This window comes from Pygocentrus nattereri, chromosome 30 (genome assembly GCF_015220715.1).
Source record: "Pygocentrus nattereri isolate fPygNat1 chromosome 30, fPygNat1.pri, whole genome shotgun sequence".
Classification (NCBI taxonomy): domain Eukaryota; kingdom Metazoa; phylum Chordata; class Actinopteri; order Characiformes; family Serrasalmidae; genus Pygocentrus; species Pygocentrus nattereri.
In genome coordinates this window covers 3,439,864-3,461,993 of record NC_051240.1, presented here as the reverse complement: position 1 = coordinate 3,461,993, position 22,130 = coordinate 3,439,864, and the positions used below count along the sequence as shown (strand labels likewise).

General features: G+C 40.5%; 1 protein-coding gene across 8 annotated transcripts in view; it reads left to right on the top strand.

Moving 5' to 3' along the window:
• myh10 (myosin, heavy chain 10, non-muscle) overlaps positions 1–22,130 on the top strand; it is a 107,089-nt gene that overhangs the window by 67,177 nt on the left and 17,782 nt on the right. For 5 of the 8 annotated variants that reach the window (XM_037536364.1, XM_037536363.1, XM_037536362.1 and 2 more), the window contains 11 exons: positions 2,958–3,072; positions 3,919–3,984; positions 12,525–12,718; positions 14,363–14,484; positions 14,910–14,979; positions 16,029–16,189; positions 17,055–17,163; positions 17,570–17,701; positions 18,579–18,785; positions 20,245–20,382; positions 21,964–22,087. In XM_037536364.1, coding sequence (XP_037392261.1) covers positions 2,958–3,072; positions 3,919–3,984; positions 12,525–12,718; positions 14,363–14,484; positions 14,910–14,979; positions 16,029–16,189; positions 17,055–17,163; positions 17,570–17,701; positions 18,579–18,785; positions 20,245–20,382; positions 21,964–22,087 — 1,438 coding nt within the window. The remainder of the gene's footprint in view (positions 1–2,957; positions 3,073–3,918; positions 3,985–12,524; positions 12,719–14,362; positions 14,485–14,909; positions 14,980–16,028; positions 16,190–17,054; positions 17,164–17,569; positions 17,702–18,578; positions 18,786–20,244; positions 20,383–21,963; positions 22,088–22,130) is intronic. The other 3 variants (XM_017722088.2, XM_017722086.2, XM_017722085.2) reach the window with 1 other exon arrangement.

Genomic DNA, 22,130 nt, shown 5'->3' with positions numbered 1-22,130 from the left:
AACTGAACCCAAACATTTGGTCACTACCTGAATCTTACCCAAAGAAATTCTATTCAAGTCTGATGTAACCCACAGCAGGTCTGAGTCTGAAGCTAAGCTGAGCCCAGCAAAAGTGTGTCTGAACCTGACCAGCACAGCCTTACATAGCCTTGTAGTGAAAACAGTGCCATCGGATAGTCAATCAAAAACCAGTTAATTAAAGGAAGCCAAGTAATATCACAAAATCAATTAGTGATTGCAGTTGGCTTAAATAATGAGTTGTTTTAAATAATTGGGATTAGGTGATCGTGAGCTCCACCTCTCACACTCAGAATCTGTAGTAAACGGCTGCTGAACAGTGTATATGCAGCTGTAGGCAGTGACAGCATCCAGAAGTCACTTTATTAAAACAGAAGAGCAGATTAAACTGTATAAACGGTCGTCGTTCCACGTTAAAGGGTTAATATTTACTGACCTGCTGATTTTGCTCTGATTAGAAGTCTGTGCTGTGAGACTCTGGGAGCTGCAGCTGCTTTTAGTTTCTCTCCTGAATATTTACTGTAATGTTCATACTGTGTTTCATTAAATTCATTAGTCTTTCGAAATATGAGGCTCGTTTGCTGCGGCTCTCAACAAAAAGTTTAAATTTCCATCAAAATCTGTGGTTCTCAGTGTTGGCTTGAGCTTTACGGATGCAGTCAGTAAATGAAGCTACAGATCTAGTCAGAGAAGAAAGGCTCTTAAACTTTAGCTAACTTCGTTACCGCAGTGCGGTGCGTTACACTGTAATTTTACAGCACTGCTGCCACCATCAGGTGAAGGGAAGAACTGCAGTGTACTGGCTGGAGGGCCACTTATAACACACACTAAAACAGAAGACACGGGCCAGTTTAATCCACATTTGGCCCTGGAGCCGGACTTTGAGTATCCCAGTGTAAGCGATTGGCCCTAGAAGTAATCCTCTCCTGATGTCTCTCTGTTGATCGCTGGGTCCACATAGCCTACGACTCAACTCGCACCGCAGTCCGTGCCTTTAGGACTGAACCAGCAGAAGGGTTTATGGAGTGAACTCATCAGGGAGCAATCTTAATTGCATCAGAATATCAAAGCAGGGTTCAGATCATGCTTTCCCGGCTCTACCCGAACCTGCTGGAACCGATCATAAGGCCCCGAATACTTTTGGCCTCATACAGGGAGGTGGTCTCATGCTGTAATCTGGAGAAAATTCCAGAGAATGCAACAATATGCTCTGACCAGCCAAACCAGACGGCCACAATAGAGTACAGCTTGAGCAAACATTGGACGGGGGGGCCGAGGGTCCTTAAGCAATCATAATTTATCTGAAGTATCACTTTACCAGTTGTCTGGAGTATTTGTCTTAATTCAACATGATCTTAGTGGTTACACACGGCATTTATTTGTGTGTTTATTCACTGGGGTCACTGTGGCGATGTACAGTCGTATGCAAAAGCTGAAAAACATGTTTTGCTGGTTTTGTAAGTGAAAGTAAAAGGAATAAACTTGAATGTGGCATTTTCAGTTTTTATAGCATTTATAGTGGGGGGGGCGGGGGGGTGCAAGAATGTTGCTGTCATGCAAACATTTGAGTGCTGTGCAAAAGTTTTTAGGCAACTGGAATAAAAAACAACTAAAGCTGTTTATCTGATTAGCAAGCGTATGTCTTTATTCAAAATGAGAAATTCCTCCTTTTTGTTTCTGTATTCATGTTTATTTTTGACTATTCTAACGCTGTATGATATTTTTACTTGCAGGAAACACTTATTGAATAGCTGCGAGGCACAAGACTAAATTATCAGCAGAATTAAGGCTTTTAAGCTGCTGCTACTGTTTTTACCCATGTTAATGCGCTGCAGTCCATTTTAGATTTCAGCTCCTGGTTGAGTGTGAAACACCATCGCAAATGATCCACTACTGCTGAACCATCAGCTTCCATTGGCCTCGTAGTTCCAGTGCTGAAACTAGAGAAGCAAACCTCCGATAGCTGGTCGACTGTGTGGGATAAGGGAAGGAGCTTTTTGCAGAGCTGTTCCTTTAACCCGTAGAGTTTGCTGCAGTGCGCCTGTAGCTGTATCTCTGCTGCTGGATCCAGCTGTTTGTAATAGCCTTCACAGAAACATTGTTTTGCAACAGAAACCCTGCAGCTCTCAAACAGGAGACTCTGCTGTGGCCTCAGGCTGAAGGGACAGGACAGGAGGACTCCTCTCTATGGAGGCGGAGTTTGGGCAGGATACCGGACCTAGTTTAGTGAATGTGGCCCCAGTTTTAATGGATCTGGTACCTGCCACCTATTTTAATAGATTCTGCACCTCCCACAGTGGATTGCACATTATCTATTTTAGCAGATCCAGCACCTGTTTAGTGGATCCAGCATATCTTTTAGTGGGTCTGTTATCTATTTTAGTGGATCCAGCACCTATTTAATGGATTCAGCACTTCTTTTAATGGGTCAGTCATCTATTTTAGATGGTTCAGCACCTATTTTAGTGGATCCAGCACTTCTTGTAATGGGTCTGTTGTCTATTTTAGTGGATCCAATCTCTAGTGGATCCAGCACCTATTTTAGTAGATCTGACAATTGGGTCCATTATCTGGTTTAGTGGATCCAGCAACTGTTTTTTTTTTTTTTTTTTTTTTTTTTTTTTTAAATAAATAAATAAAATAAAATAAAAAAAGAGAAAGAAAAATTAGAACGTCGTTAAAAGCTGTTTTAGTTTTGAGGAATCCGCCTGTGAGAACGTTCAGTATCTGTAATAAGAACCTAGATAACCAACATTAGGTTATAAAATTAGCCATCCTGGATCTGATTTTATAGCCGTTTTAGTTTGTTTGCCACTGAAATCTACAGTGGACTCATTTCTGCTGTGTAACCCGTGTGACCTGATGTGGACAGCCCAGTATGACTGACTGTACATGCTGTTATAATAATGTAATAAAGGCCTCCTCCTCCTCCTCCTCAGGTGGATTATAAAGCGGATGAGTGGCTGATGAAGAACATGGACCCTCTGAACGATAACGTGGCCACTCTGCTCCATCAGTCCACTGACAAGTTTGTGGCGGAGCTGTGGAAGGATGGTAAGAGATGAATGATTTATACAGCTGTCTGTCTTTTCTTTTCTTTCTTTTTCTTTCTTTCTTTCTTGCTCTCTCTCGTTTCTCTTTGCTCTTCCTTTTTTCTTTCTTTTGCATTTGTTCTCTCTTGCTTTTATCTTCCTGCGTCTCTCATCTCCCTTTTTTCTTATGTTTCTCTCTTTTCTGTCTTCTTTTTCCTTTTTTCTTGCTCGCTCTCCCATTTCTCATCTTTTCATTCTTTTTCTCTTCTTGGACCTTGACTTTTTTTTTTTTTTTTTTTTTTTTTACTTTCCCTTTTTATTTTCTTTATATTTTCTTTCTTTTTCTTTCTATTTCTACATATCTCCTTTTCTACCTTCTTTTTCTATTTGTTTTAGTCTTTTCCTCTTGCTTTCTGTCTTCCTTCTCTTTTTTTGCAGTGCGCTCTCTTTCTTTCTCTCTCTATCTCTTGCACGCTCTCTCTCGGTCTCTCTCTCTCATGTATGAGTGAAAATGTGCAGCAGTGAATGGACTGGAATTGATTTTTTAGGTGAATATAAAACTTGAACATCTGCTTGTTTGTGTGTTTTAACATGTCTGAGCAGTAAGTGTTCCATAGCACAGCTTTATTTAATAAATAATATGTCAGCAGTGTGAGGCTGCAATATTACTGTATACAGTAATGTTCCTTCAGCTTTATTGCACTAGTGCATCACCAGGGTTTTATGATGAACTTGTGCGCTTTTGACCTTCCGCCAGTGTTGCACTAACCAGTGTTACTGTGTCTGTGCTTGCTGTGTTGCTGTTTTTCTTTTTGTTTTGTTTTTTTCCTCCCTCTCCTTGGCCTGCCCCTCTGTCTCTCGACCGTAGAGATTCAGAACATTCAGAGAGCGTCTTTCTATGACGTTTCTAGTCTCCATGACTCTCCGGGTGAAGGTATAATGCTGCTGTTTTGTTTTAATGCTTTCTGTACTTCTAGATGCTCTCCATGCCTTTTCCACCCGGGCCCTGGTCCTTCTTGCTGGCTAACTTAAGGATTTGCCAGATTTCTGGAGGAAAAATTTGCCTGACTCCACAGTAGGGCTGCAAATAACGGTTATTTCTCCAAGCAATTAACCGATCAACTGTTATCTTATCAAACCATTGTGCTTACTTTGATTTCTCAGTCTTTTCCATTGCTATCGATCAAAGTGACGTCTATGCCACAAACTTCCTGTAGTGTATTACAGTCTGTCAGAGTGACTGTGTGGATCAGATGAACATTATAGAGCTTTTTAAATGAAACAGTAGAAGCCGTATCGCCCCCTACGCTTCCTGTAGTGTATTGCAGTCTGTCAGAGCGACTGTGTGGATCAGATGAACATTATAGAGCTTTTTAAATGAAACAGTAGAAGCCGTATCGCCCCCTACGCTTCCTGTAGTGTATTACAGTCTGTCAGAGCGACTGTGTGGATCATATGAACATTATAGAGCTTTTTAAATGAAACAGTAGAAGCCGTATCGCCCCCTACGCTTCCTGTAGTGTATTACAGTCTGTCAGAATGACTGTGTGGATCATATGAACATTATAGAGCTTTTTAAATGAAACAGTAGAAGCCGTATCGCCCCCTACGCTTCCTGTAGTGTATTACAGTCTGTCAGAGTGACTGTGTGGATCATATGAACATTATAGAGCTTTTTAAATGAAACAGTAGAAGCCGTATCGCCCCCTACGCTTCCTGTAGTGTATTACAGTCTGTCAGAATGACTGTGTGGATCATATGAACATTATAGAGCTTTTTAAATGAAACAGTAGAAGCCGTATCGCCCCCTACGCTTCCTGTAGTGTATTACAGTCTGTCAGAGCGACTGTGTGGATCATATGAACATTATAGAGGCTTTTTAAATGAAACAGTAGAAGCCGTATCACCCCCTACGCTTCCTGTAGTGTATTACAGTCTGTCAGAGCGACTGTGTGGATCATATGAACATTCTAGAGCTTTTTAAATGATACAGTAGAAGCCGTATCGCCCCCTACACTTCCTGTAGTGTATTACAGTCTGTCAGAGCGACTGTGTGGATCATATGAACATTATAGAGGCTTTTTAAATGAAACAGTAGAAGCCGTATCGCCCCCTACGCTTCCTGTAGTGTATTACAGTCTGTCAGAGCGACTGTGTGGATCATATGAACATTATAGAGCTTTTTAAATGAAACAGTAGAAGCCGTATCGCCCCCTACGCTTCCTGTAGTGTACTACAGTCTGTCAGAGCGACTGTGTGGATCATATGAACATTATAGAGCTTTTTAAATGAAACAGTAGAAGCCGTATCACCCCCTACGCTTCCTGTAGTGTATTACAGTCTGTCAGAGCGACTGTGTGGATCATATGAACGTATACAGCTCCTTCATTTAAATGGACGATTTCTAAATGTCTGTATTTATATCTGATCTTGTAACTATTACTTTCTACAAATAATCGGCCAATTGTTGCAGCCCTACTCCAGAGCAGATGCTGAGTAAAGGCCCAGTCACACTAGCCTTTTCACAGCGAAGTTTTGTGAGCAAACGTACGTTTTTAGTAGAAATCATCATCATCAAGGTGTTTATTTGGAGTATAGATGGAATTTCATGTGTGAAACTTTACTTTTGAGTTTGAACTTGCATCAGTGAGCTGTAGCACGACTGTTCTGGCTGTGCTATACGAAGTACCGCCCCTCCAGAGTTTGGCATATGTGTAGGAAAAGCTCATTTTCATTTGGCCAGAAACGAACTGAATGCAAGAGCACAGACCCATGTGGTCGTTAAAACGCCCAGTGCTCAAGGGGGCAATAGAGGACCAATTGGAGCGTTTATCACTTCATCATCCACTACTTCTAAACATGTGAGCAGTAGAGGAGTATGAGCTGCTTAACCAGTGCTATCAGCTGGAAAAGGTAATAAGACAAACCATATATACTTTTATTTATTCATTTATTTATTTATTTATTTTCCAGTGTACGTAGCTTGACACGTCTGCATTCATGCACTTGCATAAAGTGTGTTTCTGGCCCAACGTTCCCAAACAGACTGTAACTTCATCCAGAACAGAACCTGCAGGCTGCACAGTCAGACAAGAGGCTGGAAAAGATGGTTAAACTTCCTTTAGTTCAATGCTTTTAACATTTATAAGCCAGCAAGTTGAGTAGTTCTATTAGGTAGCAGCCACGTCCCTGAACTTGCAGTCCAGCCTGTTTCATGAGGATAACTTCTAGTGTGACTGCGGCTTCAGTCTGCATGACGACGCCTGCATGGCTGTAGTGTTTATTGGACACAGTGAAGCACCATCAAAGCACCGGTGCTATCTGGCTAACTTGAGCGGTCAGCTGCGAGGAGGAGGGCCCTGCATGTGCCGTTTGTTTAGAGATCCTCAGCCTCGCACGTTAGTGGCCGTCCCGCTCCCCCCTCAGCTCGCCGGGATGATCCGCACCGAATCCTGCAACCATGCAGCTTGTGGCAAATCATTTCAGTGCTTATAGTTTTATATAGCATGTTTTATATTAGGTGGCCGTTTTGTAGTTTTGACTATTGGAATAAAATCAGTGTTTTCATTATTTGAGACAGCTGGTGTTTTGCAGTTAGACTTGCAGTATATCTAGGAGCACAATGCTCATGTGTGCAGAATAGAATAAAGGGAAAAAAATAAGATGATAAAGTTGTCAGTTTCATGGTGATTGATAACTATTGATTAGTACCAGCTGTTTTATTCACTTATAAAATATATAAAATGAGATTTAGACGATGAATGTGCATTAAAAATGTTAATTTATTGACATGTTCACTTGCATGACTTCACCGTCTAATTGTGACCGCTTTAAGGATGAATCAGGATTTTATTGGGCTTCATGTGGCTGATGCTGGTCACTTGACTCCAGCGCAGATCTTTTGGGTTAGATCAGGACCTCCCTGCTCGACAGATGAGAATAGATTCAGTACAGTAGCTCATATATCCTCTTGGTGTAGCTGAGAAAGTTCTGAAATTTGGGAGGATCCTATGTTCTGGTTCTGCTGCTCTGGTTCTCCTCTTCACTGCTCACTGTAAGTTTATTTTAAGCGTCCGACGGTCAGCGCCAGCGGGTCAGGGCAGGAGTTAGACGTAAGGGCCGAACAATGCTGCTGCTGTTTCCTGCCTGAGTCACAGCCAAACACCAATCAGCACCAGCCAATCAGGGGTCAGGAGGTCACGCCAGGATCCCTCATAAAGAAATATACGAACCCCGTTCCAGACCACACTGAGGTCTGTGCTGAAACGCTCTGACTGACTTTAACAGCAGATGCTGAACGAAATGCCGAAGGAGTTTCTGAGGAGAAACGGAACGACTCCGATCCCTCTCTCCGCCGTTCTTACCACCTTTCATTTGGGAGCAGTTTGCAGAAAAATCCTCAAATGCAGTTTGGGAAGACCTGTTTGCTCCTTTAGTTTCAGCCCTGGTGCTTTGATGCCAGCGATCTTGATGTGACTGACTACATAATCCGCTGGAGCTACAAGGCTAATGTCATTTAATTTGGAGCAACGCGCTGCACCAGAGCCACATAGCCAGTCTTGATCGCAGCCGCCTCGAGTTCTGCACAGACGGCTGGTGGGAGAAGATTAACTGTGGAACTGAATAAATTCCTGATCGGCCCCCAATCTGATGAGTGTCCAGCCTGTGTGACCGCTCCCAGTTCATCCCTTAAGCAAGCAGCTGTAGCTTAGCTAAGGCATTCGCTTTACTAGCCTGCTCATTTCTAACCCGTTGGAGTTGGATGCCGCCGTTTGGATGGCCCTGGTCAGATTCCGTGTGCTGAACACACTTCTGCACGTTTTAAGGCATAATTGATTTTCTGTTTACTGAATTTAACATTTTGGGCAAGATTACAAAGCATAAAATTGTAGCCTGTGCTAAAGCTGTAGATGGATTTAGTTTATTTTTGTTTCCCCCCCAATTCCCTTTCACTTAGGAAATCTAGAGTGCCCAAACTTTTGCTTATAGCTGTAAGCGTCAAGCAGATAAACAATATTTAAATAGTATAATAGATGAACGAGACCCATTTATGATGCAGCAAAATGTTAGAGGGGTGTTTGAAGTTTTTGGCTTTTTTGCTTTTTTTATTACTATTATTTTTGTTGCATTAATTACTGTGATTTGTACACGTTTCTCTTTTCCAATATTTTTAAATTTTTGCCTTTTTTTTTTTTTATTTGTGAAAAAAATAGTTTTATCTCATTTTAACTGTTGATTCTCTTTAAAATTTTCCCTGTAAACTTGTAAAGATGTGAACCAAAACAACAAAACTTTCAGTGGCACAACTAAAAATGACCTCAGTGACTTTTAGTGAGATAAAATGTGAAATACTACATTTTGCAGTGTGTGTGTGTGTGTGTGTGTGTGTGTGTGTGTGTGTGTGTAATAAACACTTGACATACTTGGTCAGACAAGAGAACCAAGATTATGGAAAGTAAAAGTTGTGAAAACAAACATTTTAAGATTTTATCTTAATAAATCTTTAAACTCTTAAGGCACTTTCTCAGAAACTTCTTACTGTTTGTCTTAAGAACTTTTGCAAGTCGTCGTCCCCAAACGAAAATGTGTGAAGCCAGACTTTTATTCTAACCATTTGGTTTCACAACTTCATCATTTCGGTCTGAACGTTTTTATAAGGAGATTTCTACTGGCTGTTTGGCTTGTTCCCCCCTTTGTGAGCTGTTTTTAATCAGTTTGTTTGGCTCATTTCTTCTTGCTTTTCATTGTTGGGTGGAAAAAATGAAACGTGTTGACACAGTGGATAAATACTGTATGAATATTAATGAGACCACAGCTGCTCCTCCAAAGCCTTGGAGCCCGTTTATGGAGGAATACCAGGAAATGAATAAAGAACGTTATTTCTGCGCTTTGGGACGCTCGTGGGGAGAAACTGAAAACGGAGGAGTCTCTGTTAAGGAGGACGCGTGGAGACTGGAGGAGCTTTTAAAGCCCACAGAGCAAAGCAGAGTAAAAGTGTAGAAAGTTCTGCTTGAGCTCTGTTGATCAGTCCACCGGGCTTAAGTCGTTAAAAAAAGGCAAAACTGTGGTTAATATAATTAACAGGAAATCACAGCTTAGTCTATTAGCAGCTGTCTGCGTGTTCGGTGCGTCACTCGTTTTCTTTATTACATTCCATCCATTCTTCTCTGGAGACTCGCTCTCATTTTCTCAAAGAAATCTGCAGACACATCTCCAAAGTTTGAGAAGCCGGTTGATCGTTTTCTGAAGTAATCAAAACGCATTCAGTGAATTCATGCTGAGGTCTGGACTCTGGGGCGGTCAGTCCATCGTTTCAGCTTTTTTTGTTTGACGTCTCTTTTTCTCCTCAGTGAGGCTTCTTGACAGATAAACTCCCTTTCAGACCCATAATGCTGAGGCGTTTTCTCACAGTGGAAGGGTGGACAGAAACACCTGTGGGTGTTTTCAGATCTGAAGCAGCTTGATTTTCAGCTTTAAGTGCTGTTTATCTGAAGGGGGCAGTGTTGGGGGTCTATAAGGTCTTCCAGGTGGTTGTTTGACCTTCAGCTTTGGAAACTTTTTTTTTTTCTTTAGCCTTTTTATGCAAGTGGATTATTTAAATGTAATCTCTTCACAAATATATCCTGAGAAAATCAATATTCAATACTTAATGGCTGTTTTGACTGGAAATGAAATGAATTTACCCCTTAAATGGCCGGGACTCACCGATGGGTCTGGAGTTTTATTTAATATATTCTATAATCTAAGAATAGCTCAACCGGTTTGCACTGAAATCCCTTTAGTTACTGAATATTCAACTGTATTATGTAATAAGCCTGAGATTTTAAGGAGTTAAAAGCTGTTGTGTGTGTTCTTTGTTGTGTTTAGGTAATGGGGCTGTAATGAGTTTGGTAGAAAATGTTATTACTAATCAAGTAGTCCATTATTAATTGACTACCCAATAAATATTAAAAAAGTTAAAAAATATACCCCATAAAAATAGGCTTACTATGTATAGATCATACAATGACATTGCATAGCTTTTCAAACTAGTTTTCTGAGAACAGGTAAACTAGGAAGCCTTATTTAATCATGAAATGAATAGTTTCATGCACCTTTGCCTACACAGTCTCAGAAGAGAATAATTTTTTAAATGTAATAAAACATTCGCTTCATTTGTATTTTCAGTGATTTTTTTTTTTTTTTTTTTTTTTGTAAAGCCAATTCAGAAATATTTTAAGAAAGTATATACAAAGACGTAACTCGGATTACTTCAGTAGTAATTCCCTTTACTCTTACTTGATTGATTTCCTTGATCAATATTTTTAATTGGTAAGTAATAAGTAGTAAAGTAAAATCAAATCAAACCCGTTAAACGGCCAGAGCCCACTGGCAGGCCCAAATTTTTACTGCACACTTCTATAACCTACTTCTATAACTATAGACTATAAGAGAAACTCGGCTAGTTTGCATTGTAGTCAATTTAATTACCAAATAATATCTCAATGTGTCATAAGTCACATTATGAGTGGGAGGTTTCTGACCTTTTAGCACAGTCATTGCTATTAAATGAGACCAGGTTTGTTTATCCTGTGTTTCTCGGGGAGGGTGAGACTTTTCTCCCTCAACTGAGTCTTCAGTACGTATGTCAACGTTCTTGATTTTCCTTTTGCTTGTTTAGATGTAGTGGTCACTCTCCACCCTGTCCATGTTCCTCATGCACCATGACCAGCTCAGACACTTCGCTTTACACCATCTGAGCTTCTGCACAAAATGTCCAAAATCTACATCTTCATTTCAGCCGGCTCGCCCAAGGAGCTGAACGCCAGTTGTTTTTGTTTGTTTGTTTGTTTTAACCCTTAGAAGTTGCCAGCAAATTAAACGCATGTTAAAACTTGATATGAATTAGCTCAATAGAAACAAACCAAACTGTGTGGAACGTGCAGATTCTAAACTTTGTCCATACTACATGACCAACTGCCCAACAACTTTTTTTTGCCATTTATTTATTTATTTAGGCTTTTATACAAATAAAGTCAAAGTTGAATAATTGGGCTGGATAATATTGCAAACTTGCGTTACGCTTCTTGTAGCCTTTTTCATGATATTTGATACTTGATATTTAGACTTTTCGAGATTGGCAAAGGAAGTTGGAACAGACATAAGGCTAAAAAAGGCCGTCCAATCAGCTAATATGCAGTTATTGTGCACTAGTGGCTGTTTACAGGCTCTCCGTATTTAATTAAAATGTGTTTGTTATTCCAGAAGTACTAAAGCTCAGAAATGCATGCTGGCCCTCATTTATCGAAGCTGCGTACATCCAAATCTAATTTCTGAATGAGCGCACACAAGTTTCTCCAGCAGTTTTGTCATCCATCAGTTTCATCGTTGGCGTATCTGCGCCATCAAACTCACATCTGGTAGAAATGCATGTAAATTAAAGTGCAATGTTTGCGATATTTTGAAAAAATGCTTGTTTGTGGTTAAATAGTAAAAATTAACCAATAATGTCGATACGAATAGTAGAAATGGAAAGTAACCATCATAATTATTGTGTAAGTAACAAACCTTGGGCTAAAGTCAGTGCACTTTATTTTTATGTGCACACTGATGTAAACAAGTGCTGCAAGTGTAGGGATTTAAAGATATGCTGCGCTTTTGGTTTATACACGTCATTTACTGCATTCTCATCATTTTATCGTCATAAATAGAACTAAACATTCTTTTTATTACATGGTTTTTCAGCAGTTGCTGGATGTTAACACTATAAATCTATTTAAGCGCTGGCCAGTAGAGGGAGCTGTGCTCGACCCCGAGCTCCACTTATGAGAACATGCTAAATTTCCTTTTATTGGCTCGCCGTCAACATAAGTTAAATAATTTCATGCACATTGTATGATTATATTTAAATTACAGTACATCCTTTGCAAATTGTGTGTAAATCGGACACTTGTTTTCACGCACCGAGGCTGATGCAGTTACAATCAAAACATCTTTCACCTTCTCACACGTTTCACAAATCAGACAGGAATTGTTTGTCAATTTGGACGCCCAAATTTGCTTTCATTTCTATGCAATTTTAAAGAGTTGGGGCTGCTATATCACACTGAGAATGAAATTCTTTATTTAATTATATATTAACATGTAACTAATTATGTAGAGCTGGTCACATGCACAGTAAAGCAGCTTCTAAGGGTTAAAATAATTGACCTCAGTGGTGGAACTGGTCCCAGGCTGAATGTCCTGAATTGAGTCCAGCCCTGCTGTAAGCTTTGGATGTTTGTTGGTGCTTCTGCTTTAAGATCCTGGATCTGGAGGCCTGTCTGGGCACTTTATGGTCAGAGCTCTGCTTATAGAGACCCCCATCCATCTGCACTGATCTTGATCTTGCTGGACCTCCATTGCAACTTCTGTAGATCTGCTAGGGTCTCTCGGGTGTCATTCTGTTCACTCATTCACTGGTGTTCTCTCTTTCTCTCTCCCTCTGTGCTCCAGTGGACCGTATCGTGGGTTTGGACCAGGTGGCCGGTATGAACGAAACAGCATTTGGAGCAACGTACAAGACAAAGAAGGGAATGTTCCGGACGGTGGGGCAGCTCTACAAGGAATCTCTGACCAAACTGATGGCCACTCTCCGGAACACCAACCCCAACTTTGTCCGCTGCATCATCCCCAACCACGAGAAGAGGGTGAGTTCCCCCAGAAGACCTTCAGCAAGAACATTTTCTATATTTTGGGTGCACTTGAGGGTTTAACTCTGTTTGATTAGCATTCTTTAGATGATGGTTTACCAGGATTCAGTTGAAGGGGGCAAACATCTAGAGCAGGAGACACCAGCCATGATCCTGGAGATCTACGTTCCTGTGGACTCCAGCCATGATACACCTGCTTCATTTAACTAACTACTTTAGAAATTGATTTGCTGGATCAGATGCGTTGGGTGTGTTAGGTGAGGTGGAACAACAGATTGAGATTCCAGTTGAAACTAAATTCAGCAGGAAAGTAGATCTCTGAGAAGAGTTGGCTACAGCCCTCAGACAGTGCTGGTACATAGAAATGACACTTCCTTTTTTTTGCAATTTTTAATTTAAGCTGCTCACTTAAGATGAACATCTACAAGTAGAATACAATGCTACTGTATACTACTATATATACTACTCACAGCCAGCACCACCACGTCACTCCATCAGGTTTATTGGAGATATATATATATATATATATTGTTATCGCCAACATTTTCTGATGATTACTCCATACTGATGATAGTCAATACCGATATGCCACTACATTTCATACATAAAACTGAGTGAAGTACAGTGAGTTACTCTATCATAAGTAATCCAGTCTAATTTTGATATGTTCATAGATAGGGCTGCAACAAACGACTAATTTGACAATCGACTAATCGATCGATTGCTGAAACGAATAATCGATTATTCGGGTTATGAATTACTACATTACCAAATAACTTTTATATAGCTACATTTAAAAGCTAATAGCTTGAGGTTGTTTTATGCATTTGCTGACAATGAAGACAATAAAGATGAACGCCGTTCAAGAATTCACTGTTTTAATGAACTTTCCTGCTAAACAAACAATAAAAAAATAAAGCAAAAATAAAAACATACACTAAGGAGTGCACTTCTGATAGTATATGCACTATTTTTCACGCTGTTTAGCGTGCTCGTGTCCTGCTTACCCAGCTGAATCTTCTTCACCGAGTGAGCCGCCAAGTTTCCTCTTCAGATGCTCCATCATGGAGGATGTGCTCCCATAAGCTCGACTTTACAAATAGCACAGTTGGCGACCTATTTTTCTGAGTTTAGCTCCCACTCTTTGTTCTTGGATGTTGTTCTTGAGGCTGTGACCACGCTTGTTAACTCTTCAGTGAATGGAAGTGTCACAGTGTTCCCAGTGAGCGCAAGAAAGACGCTGGTCGATTTTAGTCGACCAGGTTGAATAATAACCCCTAATAAAACACAATAAAATGAATTAAAAGAAAAAACAAATAAACAACGCTATTAAAAGAAATTACATATATGAAGACATTATGTAATTGTCCATCTGCACTGCAGTCACACTGATTGGGCACAATACTGATTGGACTGAAGGCTTTCTGATTGGTCAGAATACTGATTGAATACTGACACAAGCTCATTCTTTTTCTCAATAACTGAATAATAATTCTCTGTCTCTCTCCCTCTCTCTCTTTCCTTCTCTTTCTCTCTGTCTATATCTCTCTCCCTCTCTTTGTCTCTCTCTCTCTCTCTCTCTCTCTCTCTCTCTCTCTCTCTCTCTCCCCCCCCCCCCCCCTCTCTCTCTCTCCCCCACAGGCTGGTAAACTGGAGCCCCATTTGGTTCTGGACCAGCTGAGGTGTAATGGGGTTCTGGAGGGAATCCGTATCTGCAGGCAGGGTTTCCCCAACCGCATCGTCTTCCAGGAGTTCAGACAGAGGTATTCACCATCTGTACACGGACGTACAAAACTCGGTCTGTAACTGTTAGCGTGCATTGGCCCCTTATCCAGCATTGCGTTACTCAGTTGGTATTTTTTTAGAAGATTCTTGAAAAATTAAATAGCACATCATCAGTGTGGTGTTGTAGTTTCTATTCTGATTGCTGATCAGAACTTTTCCTTCACTGAGCTGTAAGATGGCTTCTCAGTAACATCGCCAACACTTGCAGTTTGAGTTAAAGACGGAGGAGAATTTCAAGTAGAAGAACAGCTCAAACTCAAATAGACAAACCATATAGACTTTTGCCCTCAAGGTGTTACTGAACCTGTTTAAAGCTGCTCTCACTGCTTCCTTAAGACAGTGATGATGTGTGGTCTTAGGTGTTCTGTTAGTGATGCGGTTGTTCCTCTTGTTCTCCAATCAGATATGAGATCCTGACCCCTAACGCCATCCCGAAAGGCTTCATGGATGGGAAGCAGGCTTGTGAGAGGATGGTGAGTTTATTCACTACACATTTCAGTGTGTTAGTTTTGCTTTCTTCACTGGGAAAGAATGATGCAACACCAAATAAATCACTTTGCCAGAACACAAAGATGACTAACAGATGGAGTTTGGCCTTTTCTCTGCAGATATTAGCATGGTTTTTTTTTTTATCCCTCTCAATTTATTGTCCCATACATTAAGCTATATTTAAGATGTGATGAACTGATGATGTTTCCCATGCTTTCTTATGTTAAGGTATTAAAGTGTTGGGAGAATTCCTAGTATTCCTATTACTTCAGTCATGCTTTATGAGATAACAAGGCCATAACTGATCCAGCGAAGGCAGTAACATGCCTTTTTCTGGGAATACTCACCAATATATTTGAGTTTAGTGCTGTGATTTGTTGCTGTACTGATGATAAATGAAAGCTGAGATCTAAACGGCTGAGATTTCCTGCTATGTTGCCAGCACCCTGTCCCAAACTGCATACTACCTCACTAAATAGTGTGTAAAAAATGTGTTCATCCCATTAGAAGTGCACTCATTAGTGTAGTGGATGAAGTACAGAAGTGTGTGGTTTGGGACGCAGCGTTAGATCAGCCAGCTCTGTTGTGCTGCTTGTTGGCTGCTCATTAAACACCTCCAACAGAAAGTTTGAGGGGTTTGTTCATTAAGGCACCCAGATTGAGGTCCGCTGAGAGAGCCGAGATTGTTCTCAACATTTTGATGTGCAACCTGTGGCTATAATGTCATATACTAGTGCCTTTATAAGCGCATTTAAGACCATATGCAAAAATCAAGAAAATGTCTTTAGACCCCAGAGGTTGAAAAACGAGTTGAAATTGCTGCTTGGCTTTAGCCTCGTAGCTCCAGCACTAAAACTAAAGAACTAAAGAAGCGAACCTCATACCCCCAGCATGACTTTGGGGATCATCATCTACATTTAGGTTAAAGGGGAGATTGACGTGTTTTTGGACACTGCCTCTCTATTCAGGTTGTCTGTAATGATCATGCTGATCTGATTTTGCTGCTCTCAGCTGCTGTTTTTGCTCTCTGCAGATCCAGGCCCTGGAGCTGGACGCTAACCTGTACCGAATCGGTCAGAGTAAGATATTTTTCCGTACCGGAGTTCTGGCACATCTGGAAGAGGAGCGGGACCTGAAGATTACAGACATCATTATCTACTTCCAGGCCGTGTGCCGAGGATACCTCGCACGCAAGTGAGCACCTGCACTCCCTGAATGCATACATACATGCACTGACTGGCCCCATTATCAGAAACGCCTCCCTTATGGTTCCACTGTGGTGGTGATGATGATGATGATGATGATGATGATGATTGTTAGTAGTAGTAGTATTTCTGTATGTGTTTCGGTTTTGTCTGTTCCTATTTATTAAATCTCAGAAAAGCTGAATTTTCAGGGTTGTGTACTGTGAAAGTGTTCTTCACAGTATTTTTCCACATCGTCCAGCTCTCCCTGGGGGTCAGTTGGAAAAAAGTGTGTCCTGTTTGGTTTGTTTGTTTGTTTGTTTTTGTTTGTTTGTTTGTTTGTTTAAATTCAACTACATAAATTCTATGGTGTGAATTTTGTATGAAGTATGAATTTTGACTAAATAGCATGTACCTTCATTTGAGTGCACCTTGTTCAATGTTTATTATTCTTCTGTCTCCATAAATCACAGCAGTGACTAGTACAACTACTTGTTGGTATTGGTGGTGCTGTTTTTTGTAGTTGTTATTGTAGATGTTATTGTAGTTGTTGCTGTTAGTAGGTGTATTATTATTAGTATTATTTTTACTACCACTAGCAGCACCTAATAAAATGCCCACTCAGTGTGCACAAACACTCTCCAACATTCTAGTGGCCACTTGGTGTCCAAACCTCATCATAAATAATTACAAATAATGACATAAAACAAACGTGGAGGTGTTCATCATTTATGATTTATGAACTAGAACTGCTGAGGTGTGAAAATGCAGCTCAGTGATACAGAATAATTTGCACAAGCATTACAGCAGCACACACTGCGAGAACCTGTAGTGCACAAGAGCTGAGGACAGTGATGATTCTCCCGCTTTCATAGGGCATTTGCTAAGAAGCAGCAGCAGCTGAGCGCTCTGAAGGTTCTCCAGAGGAACTGTGCAGCATACCTGAAGCTGAGGCACTGGCAGTGGTGGAGACTCTTCACCAAGGTGGGACACTATACCCCTCATTAAAGGGCCCTGTTCTGTTCATTAACATTACAGAACAGTCATGATTCAGGTTTTGCATAATTACCTGGTGTTTTTGTTGTTGCATTTTTAAGAGTGACGGGTGTAAATATGCTCTGACCTGATTGCCCTGTATTGTGCCTCAATCAGAAGACAGTCTTTTGGCGTAAAGGGCGGGGCTAAACATCTGTAGGCTGAAGCACTTTGAAACTTTGTGGAAATGTTTACATCCTATGTCAAACTTTTTTTTTTATATGAAAATAGTGATATGAGCCCCATGAATTATACCTATACAACACTGTGTGTAAATTACAGGATATTTTAATGGTCACAAATGACCAGTGACTGAAAATCACTGACCTATGTATGTATTTGTGTTTCCCCTCAGGTGAAGCCTCTGCTGCAGGTGACCCGTCAGGAGGAGGAGATGCAGGCTAAAGATGAGGAGCTGGTGAAGGTGAAGGAGAGGCAGGTGAAGGTGGAGAATGAACTGGTAGAGATGGAGAGGAAACACCAGCAGGTCAGTGCACAAAAATCAGCGGAGTGATGCACAAACCCTCTGCACATTGAAAACTACTGCTGACTCTGTCTGACCGATAATCACCTTCCATCAGCTCACTCGTCTATAGGCGCTCCACACAAATACAGATTTGATGTACTGTACGTTAAGGCTGCACAATATTAACATAGAATGCGATGTTTGATAAGGCTGTTATGCATCATGATGATGAAATGAGAAGCGATAAATTATTATTAAAATAGTGCGGCTCTGTCTGGATGAGACGCAAGTATGTTTGGATTTGTGAACAGAAATCAAATAAATAGCAAAATACAAAATTATAAAAGTGCCTTTCACTGTTGTGTAAAGTAGAAAGGAATGAATTAATAACAGCTCATTACATCAGAACCGCAAGGCTGAGAAAGAGGCAGCATAACCTCAACAGCTTTTTTCTGTAAAGGCTACAAAAACATTTTTATAGAGACCCACAAGAATGAATACGTATTTTTGTTAAGTTATTGAATATGTTTGCTGTGACAGTAGCCATCACTGCCTCACGTAATTAAAACACAATGTGAGAACAGTCCTCATGTTTGGTGTCTGAGCTGCTGTGTGTGTGTTTTGTAATTGGCTATTTAGCCTGATGGTTAAGTCACTCGTGGGAGAGCAGAGTTCTTTCCCAGCTTAGAGGATCGTTCATTAGGCTTTAACGGTTTGTGTTGATAAAATAATGAGAGGTCTGTAGCGCTTGCATAAGGTAATTAGGTCTGTCATCGCTGCTTCACTGTGTGCCAAGCGTTGCAGTGCCGCGTGAAGAAGTCCTACTTCATCCAGCAGAACCATGAAGGACCCGTGTATGGTTTCTGGAGACTTTCTGAATGTTTGTGTTGATCTGCAGCTCCTGGAGGAGAAGAACATCCTGGCGGAGCAGCTTCAGGCTGAGACGGAGCTGTTTGCAGAAGCTGAGGAGATGAGAGCTCGTCTCGTGGCTAAAAAGCAGGAGCTAGAGGAGATCCTGCATGACCTGGAGTCCCGAGTGGAGGAGGAGGAGGAGCGGAACCAGACACTGCAGAATGAGAAGAAGAAGATGCAGTCACACATACAGGTGATGCAGCAGCTGGGGGTGTTGGTTAAACCCCTAACAGTAAGCGTTTAGATTAAAATCACATCGTCTTCACTGGAACATAAATTATGTAAGTCAAGTCACTGAATAATTTGTTGAAGACACTGAATTTGAATTGACCACTGCACAAAAAACACTATAAATCATTCAGTATCCAGTACAAAGTACATACGGAATAATTTTGAGTGGTTAAAGAATAATTTGCAGTAGGTACTGAATCGTTTATAGCATACTTTATAGTCTTAAGAAGAACCGTTTAATAATTAGCCTGCAGTTTAAATAACTTGAAAAAAATACTTAAGTATGGGCACATTCATACAGTTAAGACTGCATATGTAGGAAAAGAACAGACAGAATAGTGTTTCATCTTTTAGTAAGAATCTGTTTAGTAATCTGTATCATTGTTTTGATCATTGATCGATTAATCCATATTTTCAAAGGCCAAACAATAAAAATGAGAATCGTTTGGAGACTGTGGCTCTGTCTAAAAGACAGGAGGCTGAGCTGGAGGTGGTGGAGATGAAGATGCTGAGATTTTTGTTAAATCTCAAGGATGTCCAAGGATGGACAAGATTAGAAATGAGCAGATCAGAGGGACCGTGAAGGTGGAGCAGTTTGGAGATAAAGCCAGAGAGGCCAGGTTGAGATGGTTTGGACATGTGTTGAGGAGGAATAGTGGATATATTGGGCAAAGAATGTTGGAGATGGAGCTGCCGGGTAGAAGGAGAAGAGGTAGACCTCAGAGAAGGTTTATGGACGTAGTGAAGGTGGACATGGAGATGGTTGGTGTGAAAGTAGAGGAGGCAGTGGATAGGAGAAGATGGAGGCAGATGATCCGCTGTGGCGACCCCTAAACGGAGCAGCCGAAAGGAGAAGCAGAAGAAGAAACAATAAAAATGAGACTTTTTAAAAACTGAAATACTTTACGATAAAAAGCATAAACCAGGGGGCCTTTTAAAAGACTTGACACAAAACCCGATGTAGTAAAAATTAATTTCTCTTACTGTAAGAGCTGTTTCATAAGTGATGCCAAATGTTTCTGTGATGTTTCAGCCTAAATTAAGGGAAGAGACTCATTAAACCTCATTGTTCATAGCAGGCTGACAGTTTCAGAAACGTGTCTTTGTGTTGGTGCATCACATTTTCCACTCCATCTGTCATATTTATGCATTCTCAGATCTGGTTTGTTTGTTTATTTTTAACCTCTGTAAACCCATGAGTCAGTCTGAGCTGGTTTCAGAGTTATCAAGGGGATTAATTTATGCTGCTGCATGGAAATGAGCTGTTATTTTGTTCTGGTAACAATATACAGTAATGTACAGCATGAAGTAAACAGTAATTATTCACTTTGTATTTATAACCTCATAGACAGATGATTTAATCAGCACAGAAAAGCGTGTTTACTCATTTTAATGAGAATAATGTGCGTGTGTATGTGCAGGACCTTGAGGAACAGCTGGATGAGGAAGAAGCCGCGAGGCAGAAGCTCCAGCTGGAGAAAGTGACCGCAGAGGCCAAAATAAAGAAAATGGAGGAAGACCTGCTGCTGCTAGAGGACCAAAACTCCAAATTCCTGAAGGTCCGTTTCGGTGTTGGTCATAACGAACACAAAAAAACGTTCAAAGTCAAATTCCACAGTCTCATAATTGTCAAATCCAGTGCAGAAATGTCCATTCAAAGGCCAGTTAGTTACTAATATCACAATGGAATAAGCTCTACTGGAATAAGAATACATCCATGTAAACATCTTAATCGGAATAGTCTAGACCAATTGAGGCAATTTGGAGTATCATTTCAATCCGATTGAACGCCAGATTTAGAAAGAGATGCTATTTCTCTTAAATCCACAAGGGGGTGCTCGGCATAAATTATTTGCAACCATTTCACAGGTCATTCTGAACAAGGCGGTATGTTTAACATGCATCGTATGGCCAAATGATTGGACACCAAATTACACTTATATGAGCTTGTTGGACATCCCATTCCAAAACCATGGGCACAGTTCTTGTGCTGATGTTGCTTCCAGAGGCAGTGCTGCATTTAGTCACTTTATACACCCGTTAGCAATGTGTGTGCCTGAAATACCTGAACTCATTAGGAAAGGCGTCCACATACTTTTGACCATAGTGTACATTATTGCACCTACAGAGATACTTGTGTGAGGTAACCAAATGCAGTAAGCCAGCAATCACCTAATACTTTTTAGGTAGTAAAGTTAGCTGCTAGTTTAGCTGCATGACTAAGCTGCTGCACAGCTACTGCAGCTTCTGGCCACCGTTAAAGGTTTATACACTCTTTATCTTGGGTCACTCTGAAATGCAACACAACAGACTTGAGCACCTTTTCAACCATCTCGAGAGTCGCGACCCCCAGACCAGGAACCACTGGTCTGTTTTTGGGGACACAGTCATTTATGCCGAGCACCCCCTTGTGGATTTAAGATCAATAGCGTTTACTTAGTTATTTATAATACAATATTAGTATCAGCTATAGCAAATATTGACATTATAAAGCAATTTCTGACATGTGCTACCAATTCATGCATTCATTACAGCTTTCAAACTCATTCAAAATCGTCAGATCCAATGCAAAAATGTCCATTTAAATCAGCTGCCCCTGCCGCTTCTCCCAGTTCTAGGCCAATTACTTACTAATATCACTACATAACAGCTACCAAACGGAGGCAAGAACAGTAACCACATTTACATGCAGCCTGATAATCTGTTAATAATCTGAATAATGGCTCAATTGGAATTGTCTAGTCCAGTTGAGTCTATTTGGAGTATAATTTGTATCCGATTGAACGAGGTGTGTAATGCTATACACGGTCAAATGCCCCTTGTGGATTTTCAGCAGTTATTTAGTCTATTTTCTTGACAAAGTAATATAATTTACTTTATAAATTTATTATAAAATTTAGAAATATTTGGCGAAATAACAAGGGACAAAAATTACATTTGACTTCCATCGGACAGCCAATGGAGCTGAAGCAGCAATGTGGAATTATGTCCTGTTTGGGAAAAGCGAAAGTTGAATAAACAAATATATAATACCAGAAATGTGTTGAATTCAGAATGTTAAAATGTTTTTTCTGGATTATTATTATTATTATTATTATTATTATTATTATTATTATTATTACCGCTGTTTCTATCTGCAGGAGAAGAAGCTGCTGGAGGAGAGGATCGGCGAGATGACCTCTATGCTTGCCGAGGAGGAGGAAAAGGCCAAGAACCTTGGCAAAGTGAAAAACAAGCAAGAGATGATGATGGTGGACCTTGAAGGTCAGAAATAATAAACTCTTCTGTTTCAGCTTTACAAACACAG